A 10356-nucleotide genomic window follows, 5' to 3' on the forward strand; every position below is an offset into this window, starting at 1 on the left:
AAATGGGTGGAAAATAAAAGCAGATATACCTCCATTTTGACATGTCCCTAAACACATTCCAGTGCTAAATATGACACCTCCATTATTTGACCTTGAAATCTTTGTGTTCCCCATTAATAAGAACTTAGGATGATTTAAGAAAGTTTAGATTGTAGGTAGTAGTACTTACATCTTAGAACTGAAAATTAAGTATTCTGGCTGACCACAAAATAGCTATTTTAACCTCAGGTGTTTTAGGTAGGTCCTCTGGTTATGATCCTTACATATTTTTTGTTAGACCAATAAGCATTTACCCTGATGAATGTCATTTAAATATATCAGTGTATGAATTCTCGAGTCCTTAGTTATATTTTTGATAACGGAGAGCTTTTCAGTTTACTAATTGTGTTTTAACAAATGTGAACTTGACTATGTAAAAAATAACCAATTACAGTAGTTTATAAATGGTCAGTCTCTTTTAAGGGGTTAGCTAATAAATGTACATACTTTCTCGATTAAAAACAAGACTTGTATTCTCAAATCTTTATCATACTGTTACAGTTTTTAATGTATGAAATCTGAAACAATTCAGATTTATCACTGAACAAAGTGATAAATACCTACCTAGATCAATTTCTTAGGTAAGTTGTGGCTAAATTCACTTTAAGTTCAAGGTTCTAAGTGGTTGGGGGGAGTCCTCTGTACCTTGAACAGCCGTCTGTCTTAATGATATGAGCCCCTACTATAACACCTGTGCTAATTCCATCATATTTATTACACTGTATTTTAATTATTTCACATTGTATTTTAATTATCAGTTTATCAGTCTCCCATCAGACTGGGGATTCCTTCAGGGAGAGACTATCTTGTTTACCTTGTCTTGAAATAGGTACCAAATTATTTGACAAATGAGTAATGAACACTTCAAATGGCATGCATTTATCCATAATTATTGAGTATTAACCTACAAATATTCTATAATCCGATTTGAAATCCTCAAATTTATACCAAGGCTTTCATTTAGCTTATGCTAATTTTAAAATGTGTAGCTTTGAGCATTTTATTATAAAACGCTGGTACTCATATACATAAATGAGTAAGAACTTAAAATTCATCATACATTTACTTCATTTTTTAGCTTGACCTTCTAGTAAATCTTTAGCTTCATTGATTTTGGCTGCTATATAAGGAGATCCTCCTAAGGAAGAAAAAAAAGGAAATAGTTATAATATGGACTCTCCAATTTCTGCTTCATGAAAAGCTATTCTCTTGCTTCAAGAATTCCTATGCTTATCTAAGAGGTGAAATGAGCAGAAATGAAATTTTGACTATTTTTTAAATAACTGTGGCACTGGAACTGGATGACCAAAAACATGGTTAATATATTGACCAATGGGAGGGAGATTTCCACAAAAAATGGCACCTTTTGGAAAAGCTTAAATTGATAGAAATAAGATTAAAAAAAATTCTCATACTTATGTGACTTTGAAATAGTGTAAGTTAACTTTTCATGATGATCACAAGTCATAAACACCGATTTATTGTACTGTGTTATTTAAAACCATGAAATTTCAGAGGTGCGAGCTAGTTGGGAAGACCCCACTTTGCTTTATATCCTTTTCCTGTTATCAACAGTCCCTTCACGATGTCACCTACATCTGCTTTCCTACTAAACTGCAGCAGTGATTTGAGTGATTCTCAAAAAAGTGTGGGCCTCAGACCAGCAAGCACCAGCAATCAGTAAAAAGCTTAGTTAGGATGCAAATTTATGGGCTCCACCCTAGACCTACACAATCAAGAGCCTTCCAGTTAGTATAAGCTAAGTTTTGTAAAAGGTTATGCAGTCAGATACCAACCAATTACAACCCTGTTTAAGCTCAAAACCCTCTTTCTTAATGAGAGGCTTCTCCTGTAAAGTAAAAGGACTTAAACACTGGAACATGGATTTTGTGGTCTACATTTTGGTATTCCATTTGATCTTTCAACACAGCCTAGGCTGCTTAGAAGTGTATCAGAAACTAATAAGTACATCCTATAGGTTTCTAAGTAGGTAACCACTAGTTAAAAGGTCTAAATGGATAGGAAAAAAATTAAAAGTTTTATTAGTTTCATTAACTGAAATTCAACATTTTCCTTAGGTAAGAATGTAGACACCCCCCCAACCCGAACAGTAGTAGTAGCAGTATTTGAGACTCACTATTGTAAGTCACATCACAACTGCAGATCTCAAAACACGGTTAATGCTTATCACTACTTCCAAATTATAGTAGTTACTAGATCTGCTGATTAGTCTATAAATTTTTCACTCAGAACTTACTCTTTTAAGATACCTAAACAACAAATGGATCCAGCCTGGGAGACATTGCTCACAAACAGATCTAGGCATTTCCCTTATAATAGCCAAGAATTAGATACAAAATTATCCTATTAATAACAATTAGTTACTCCAACAAAATGTGTTAACAATAGTTTAATGATACTTACCCTTGTCTGGGTGATTTAAAAGCATAATTCGTCGATGAGCATCTCTTATTTTTCCCTTATTGGCAGTAGGGCTAATTTAAAAAGGAAAAGGTATTGTATACTTCAGAGTAGTTCTGAGTCACATTAAAAAACTATATAAAGGTCAATTAAAAATTGTGAAAATGAAAAAAAATTGTGAAACGAGTAAGTCAACACAACAGTATGAAAAGCTATTTGGGAACCTCTTCTCTAACACACTAGGAAGATTAATATTCTGAATCACAGAACTAAACAGAGCTCCTTAGAAAAATAAGGCATTGCTTCTAAAATTTAGTTGAACTTTGAACTATTCATTACAACAATCCTTTTATTGAAAAGTATGTTTAATATGTTTAAGTATTTGGGGAAAGAAGGCAGAATTTCATCACAAAAAATTTGTTACTCCGTTTACAGAGAACAATATTGAGCACTGTGATTATCTGTTGAAAAATCCTACCTTCAATGAGTTAATAAAGTACTCATGCGTCATTAGACCTTCCTCATTGGACTTTTGTAGGGAATCTTTAGATCTTAAAATGTAATAGAATGGAACTTCCCTGGCAGTCCAGGTGGTTAAAACTCCCATGCTTCTACTGCAGGGGGTGTGGATTAGATCCCTGGTCAGGGACCTAAGATCCCGCATGCCGCACAGTGTAGCCAAAAAAAATAATAAAAATTACATAAAAATGTGCATCATAGAATAAATCTCTCCTAATAAAAAGATTCTTTGAGAAGGTCCTTTCTTACACTTGCTTATAGCTCTAAATTTGGAGAAAAATATTAAAATGTGAGGAATTATTTTACCTTACACCTAGTATTAATGCTCTTCCCGGTTTTGTCATTTGGGTTCAACCCACCTCTGTAATAGCCACCACTGAAGGCCTGAAAGCGGAAATACATTTGTAAGAAAAGATTATCAAAATAAACTGAAAGCTGCTAAAAAATGTCTATAAATGTTCACAGAACCAGCAGAAAAACTAAGACACTTCAGAAAACTAAGTGCAGTTCCTATGGTATTTTAACTTTATAAATAGCAACAAATATTTTAATGATCATTAAACATCCATATTTCCCCCCCCCCGGACAATCTAAACTGTCTTGAAGATACAAGACAAAATAACAGTGCCTCAAAGCCAGTTCTTCTGGGAGTGAAGGGAAGATTATTCCAAGCTAGCCATGTTCTAGATAAAAATTTGATCTCAGAATATGACTACATGTTTTAGAACAAGTGCTTTAGAGGATCCAGAGATCTTTTGAGACAAGTGGTTCAAGGACATTTTGAGGTTCAAGGCAACTACTAAAACAAGACTTTAAGATATATATTGAGAAAATCAGGCTATTAGATCCACTGACCTTGGTATGTCAGAAATTATATTGGTAAAACCTACCATTACCCTACTCTGTCACATTCAATCATAACAATAAAAAGCAATACTCTACAGGCTGTCAAAATCATATTCATTCTGAATTTAGACCACAGAAGGTATGATCATCACATTCAGTCATACTCTAAAGCCCAATTAACTGAAGTGTTACCCAAGTAATCTCTGTTAGGGAGTGCCAGAGCCACACAGTAAAAATGGATCACTTCAGATCCCTAGATCCCTCTGTGTTTGTGATGCAGAGCAGATGATGCTGAAGGTAATGGTGTATGAGCAATAAAGTGATATTAACTTTCATTATACTAAAACTGTTAACACCTCTTCCCCAAATCTGTCACATGTAACATTTGATTCTTTAGGGTAGCACCATTACAGAGCTCAGAACTTCTAAACCTTCTTTGTGGGAAGCAAGAGAAGGGGTCCAAAGCAATCACTTAGAACTTCATGGATGTCTGGCTCTAGGCTTCATACACAGACAGCAAAGAATTGGCCAAACATGTTGAATAAGAAGCCTTACAGATTTTGGTAGACTTTGAAAAACTTGTTTTACTTGAGGCTCCATATGCTTCATGGCTTGCAAAGCGTAACGGCCTAAAAACAAAAGCAATAAAATAATTAAAAAGTCCACAACCTCCTCTACTTCAGTTCCACCCCCAAATCATAAACAAACCTGCAAATCCTGCAGCAGCAATGGTGAGTCCAACTGCTACCACTGTACTGGCCTGGTAAAGGGAAGCAGAGTAAATATTCATTTCTCTCATTCTCACCCTTCCCTATCATGCCCATTCTCCCATTCCAACTTATTACAAGTTTTATTTCAACGGGAGAAATAACTTTTAGGATGAAAATATTCTGCCCAATGATCCTGCAAATTTTACATCCAATGCATTGAAAAGGTATGGGATTTTTCACTCAGGAAAAAAAAAAGGCAAGTCGATTTGCTTATTTACTTATACAACAGTGAAAAGGATAATTCCCCTCCCCTTGAAAACTTCTCTTTCACCTCCGGGCAAGTGAAGTCACATTAAAATTCAATCAAGAGCAACGGAAATAAAGTTTCTGCCAGAGAAGGGAGAACTGTTTACAGAGGTTTCCTGTAAATTCTGATTCACCGTTAAACGTAGGCTTCACTAAGAGACTAGCTTCTCATAGCACCTTCGGCCAAATACGTTCGGGAATCGAGAAGAGGTGTGTCAGCAAGAGAAAAGGGGAAAGACAGAGCAATGTAGAGAAAGGACTGCGAGGATGTGTTAGGGGAACAGCAGGTATAATCAAATGCGTTTCCACTAACCTCCGAGCCCCACGGACGGCAGGCACAAAGGCCCGAGAGGGGTGAGGCAACAGCTCTGTGTCCTAGAGGGTGACTCTCCGGGGCGCTACACCCCCAGCTCTGAGTCGCATTAGGGAGACATCTGCGGCTCCTCTCCTCCCAGACCTTGAGCAGAGGTTAAGGCCTCGACCTGAGATCGCCCAAGAGGCCGGAAGGCGGAACTCACCATGGTTCCCGCTCGGCTCCTCTGCTTCCACCGGGAGCGCGGTTCATCCCACCCCACCAACTCTACACCTCTACCACAAAGCGACGCGGCCACCACCAGCACGTACAAACCGCCCAGACACGGGCGCCCTAGGAAATACGGCAGGGGCGGCCGTAAACTAGGCCGGAAAACTGTCGTAAAAGGGGACAGCGGACGGGAAGGAAATGGTCGCTCAAGCCGTGGGCAGGTGGAGAACACGACTTCGGATTGGTTGGTGGGTGGGCGGATCACCTCCTTACTGGGCTCAAAGGTGGGGCTTCTCCTTGTTTTGTCCTTTGCGCCTGGGCTTAGAGTATTTGGAAATTCTTTCGGGGAAGGGTAATGGTATAGAAGGGCGTGAGTGTAGCTACGGTGTAGCTACACTCTGAACGTTTTTTTTTTTTTTTGCCTGCATCTTAGCATCTCCATTTGGCATTTATTTTGTTTATAACTGCCAAGAGTAATGAATATTCTTAAACATGCCGTACCAAGTCCACCATGAAGGCAAATAAGTATGTAGCGGCACAGTATAGCAAAAAGATGTTCCAGAAAATCAAAGGAGCAAACCACATTGTTTCGGGGGTTCTGTAGCATTCATTTATTTAGAATAATTTGTTTAAATATGTGACTTGACAGGAACTTGTGTGAATGTTTGGGGTTTGGTTTTGTGGAATGGAATTACTACTTCAAGGACAGTTAATATTCTGATCATGGGATCTCAAAATCACCACAACTGAAAAATGCTATTTAAAATTTCTCCCCTTCTCAAAGTAAAAAGTAGGGTTTGGGTTTGCCCTTACAGAGTATGTTTCATATATCCCTACATAAAAGGAGAAGAGAAAAATAATGGAGACAGTAATGGAAAATTTACAATGTGATGTTTGGATGATCAAAATAAATTTGGAGTTAATTCGCACTTCGAACTTACAAAGTATTAGGAGTCTGTTTACATTGCAATGAAATTCTGCTTTGATGAGGTCATTGGTTATTAGACAAATATGTGAATTTGTTGGCTTTCTTTTCCTCATCTATAAAAAGATTCTGCATTTGGATCTCCAAGATAGCCATGAGATTTTTGTAATGAAATTTATTGTCAGCAAACGATCCAACACTAAGACCCTAGTGTTAAGTGTGCATCTTCCTCTTTTGCCCCCTTTTATCTAGTTTTTAACCCAACAAACTACAAAAGAAATAAGTGGGACATAAGACCTTGGGACCAAAATGGCCAGAAAAAACTAGACTGCTACGTTCAAAATTTCCTGTTATGTATAGTTGTGATATATACAAACTATGATATGCAGCTTGCTTGAGGAACACAAACCTAGCCTCAGGAAACCAGTGGTGGACAACACAGGGAGACATTTGAAGTGGAGATGGCTCTGTTTTGGGAAGCAAATCAAACTAGATACACAACCTGTCTCTGTCACTTACTAGTTGTGTGAATTTGGACAAACTTGTCCAAAAGGAATAACTATTCCTGACTCTGAGTTTTCTCATTTGTAAAACAAGGGTAATGATGGCTACCTTGCTAAATTTTTGTAAGGATAGAGATGTACATTGTGTGTTCTATACATAAGTATCACTCAGTGTAGCTGTTATTATTATGAGGAAAGTCAGAGTGCAAAGGCCTTCCCAATTCTCATGACACTTCACTCATGGTTGCAAGCCTGGTAATCCCTTCCCTACCCACTAAGGGCATGGAAAGAACCCTTAAAAGCAATTTTAAAAAATATCTATTGACTGGGACTTCCCTGGTGGCACAGTGGATAAGAATCCACCTGCCAATGCAGGGGACACGGGTTTGATCCCCAGTCCAGGAAGATCCAACATGCCGCAGAGCAACTAAGCCTGTGCGTCACAACTACTGAAGCCCACACACCTAGAGCCTGTGCTCCACAACAAGAGAAGCCACTGCAAGAAGAAGCCCGTGCACCGCAACGAAGAGTAGCCCCCGCTCGCCACAACTAGAAAAAGCCTGCGTGCAGCAATGAAGACCCAATGCAGCCAAAAATAAGTAAAAAATTAAAATCTTTTAAAAATATGTCTACTGGCTGATGAATGGATAAGTAATCACTCCTTGTTTCTTCTAGCTTATGGTGTCTGCTAGCATACCTTGACTTGTGACAGCATAACTTCAATCTTCAAGGAGGGCCAGTGTCTTGAAATCCCTTTCTACTCTGTTTTTGAGTTGCCTTTCTCCTCTGTGTGTAGAATCTCCACTGCCTCCCTCTTAAAGGATACATATAATTCCATTTAGACCCCTATAATCCAGGATAATATCCCCATTTCAAGATCCTTAACTTAATCATAGCTGCAAAGACTTTGTCATATAAGGTAATATTCATGGGTTCCAGGTTTTAGGACTTGGTATCTTTGGGGGCTATTATTTCGTCTACCATAGAGAATAAGAGAAGACAGAAGAGGGGACTAGCAGGGACAAGAGAATGAGAAAAGACTCAAGCACATATGCTCAATTTCTTCTCCCACATTTGTCGACCAGGCAAATCACTTCTTGGGGAGGAATAAGTGAGAGATGAGAGGGAGTAGCTAGAAGTACTCTTGAATTGTGGCTTTCAAACACTTTCTAACCATAATTCTTAGTAAGAAATATTGGGTTGGCCAAAAGGTTCGTTTGTTTTTTTTCTGTAAGATGGCTCTAGTAGTGCTTAGTTGTCTTTCTTTTTTTAAAAAAATTATTTATTTATTTATTTTTGGCTGCATTGGGTCTTCGTTGCTGCGCTTGGGCTTTCTCTAGTTGTGGCGAGCGGGGGCTACTCCTCGTTGCGGTGTGTGGGCTTCTCCTTGTGGTGGCTTCTCTTGTTGTGGAGCACAGGCTCTAGGTGTGCGGGCTTCAGTAGTTGTGGCATGCAGGCTCAGCAGTTGTGGCTCGTGGGCTCTAGAGCACAGGCTCAGTAGTTGTAGCGCACAGGCTTAGTTGCTCCGTGGCATGTGGGATCTTCCTGGACCAGGGCTCGAACCCGTGTGCCCTGCTTTGGCAGATGGATTCTTAACCACTGCTCCACCAAGGAGGCCCTGCTTAGTTGTCTTTAGCTTCATTTGAAACAATTTTTTTAGACTGTATTGTGACAGCTGTCATATCAGCATGCATTGTAAACAAAAAACTTATCAAAATTGGTGAATTTTTGTGTAGCTATTTTAATATTGAAGATGAAAGAAAAAAGCAACATTTTTGGCATATTATGCTTTATTATTTCAAGAAAGGTAAAAACACAACTGAAACACAAAAAAGGATTTGTGCAGTGTATGGAGAAGGTGCTGTGACTGATTGAACGTGTCAAAAGTGGTTTGCGACGTTTTGTGCAGCAGATTTCTTGCTGGACAATGCTCCATGTTTGGGTAGACCAGTTGAAGTTGATAGCGATCAAATCGAAACATTAATTGAGAGTAATGAATGTTATACCATGGGGGAGATAGCCAACATACTCAAAATATCCAAATCAAGCGTTGAAAATCATTTACACCAGCTTGGTTATGTTAATTGCTTTGATGTTTGGGTTCCACATAAGTTAAGCTGGAGGCGGGGGAGGGGGACCTTCTTGACTGTATTTCCACATGCAATTCTCTACTTAAATGTAACGAAAATGTTCCGTTTTTAAAACAAATTGTGACGGGCGATGAAAAGTGGATACTGTACAATAACATGGAACAGAAGAGATTGTGGGCAAGCAAAATGAACCACCACCAGCCACACCAAAGGCCAGTCTTCAACCAAAGAAGGTGATGTTGTGTATATGGTGGGATTGGAAGGGAGTCCTCTATTATGAGCTCCTTCCGGAAAACCAAATGATTAATTCCAACAAGTACTGCTCCAATTAGACAAACGGAAAGCAACACTCGATGAAAAGCGTCCAGAATTAGTCAACAGAAAACGCATAATCTTCCATCAGGATAACTCAAAACCGCATGTTTCTTTGATGACCAGGCAAAAACTGTTACAGCTTGGCTTGGAAGTTCTTATTCATCCACCGTATTCACCAGACATTGCAGCTTCGGATTTCCATTTATTTTGGTCTTTACAAAATTCTCCTAATGGAAAAAATTTCAATTCCCTGGAAGACTGTAAAAGGCACCTGGAACAGTCCTTTGCTCAAAAAGATAAAAAGTTTTGGGAAGATGAAATTATGAAGTTGCCTGAAAAATGGCAGAAGGTAGTAGAACAAAAGGGTGAATACGTTGTTCAATAAAGTTCTTGTTGAAAATGAAAAATGTGTCTTTTATTTTTACTTAAAAACGGAAGGAACTTTTTGGCCAACCCAATATATTTTACGTTCTAACCCTAGGAAACAAATACACAGTTGAATGCGTGTGCGCACGTATACACACACACACATGCATTGAATTTAATGTGAATTTAAAGGAAATTAATGTTTTTGAGACAATACTTGTACTTGCTTCATGAGATGCGTGCTGGTCTTTTCTATTTCTTAAAAAAAATGCCGGGAAACCCATTAAGTTCACAGCCCACTAATTGGTCATGATCTGAAGTTTGGAAAACATCACTCCATAAAAATCCACCTTTGGAAATATGATGCCAGGCATATAAAAGTTGTTTTTTTTCCCCTAAAAACTATGTGCCAGGCATTGTGCTAAATGCTTCATGTTGATTATTTCACTTCACTCCATGACAGTAATATTTATTTCTGTTTTGCCGATGAGGATATCTTGCCAAATACATTTGTTTTCCCCTCCAGATCCCTTCTCTACTGTTTTCCATTCTGCTCTGTGTCCCAGAGGAGCACAGGAGGCTAGGAGGCTGACCTTAATGGACTGCATCAATGGGCTCCCTTGTCTTCTGGCTTGGGGTTCAGTTATGTCTGTGATCAGAAGATCGGAAGGCAGGAGGACAGTGAGTTCATGGTCTTCATTTCTCCATTTTCCTTTCTGATGGTTGCCAAAGGCTGGCTGAGTTTTTCCACTGCAGAATGCAGTTCCTGTTGTGTGTCTTCAGGTAATTACTC

The 10356-nt window shown here is 38.7% G+C and overlaps 1 protein-coding gene across 1 annotated transcript; it reads right to left on the reverse strand.

The window, feature by feature from the left end:
- Positions 1–733: 733 nt before the first annotated feature.
- DNAJC19 (DnaJ heat shock protein family (Hsp40) member C19) lies at positions 734–5511 on the reverse strand. Its single transcript, XM_036850610.1, is given in 7 exon segments — positions 734–1177; positions 2464–2534; positions 3286–3324; positions 3326–3363; positions 4381–4454; positions 4534–4585; positions 5360–5511. Coding segments are annotated over 7 exon segments (348 nt in total). The 5' UTR covers positions 5363–5511; the 3' UTR covers positions 734–1106.
- Positions 5512–10356: the final 4845 nt, after the last annotated feature.

Source organism: Balaenoptera musculus, chromosome 4 (genome assembly GCF_009873245.2).
Source record: "Balaenoptera musculus isolate JJ_BM4_2016_0621 chromosome 4, mBalMus1.pri.v3, whole genome shotgun sequence".
NCBI lineage: Eukaryota > Metazoa > Chordata > Mammalia > Artiodactyla > Balaenopteridae > Balaenoptera > Balaenoptera musculus.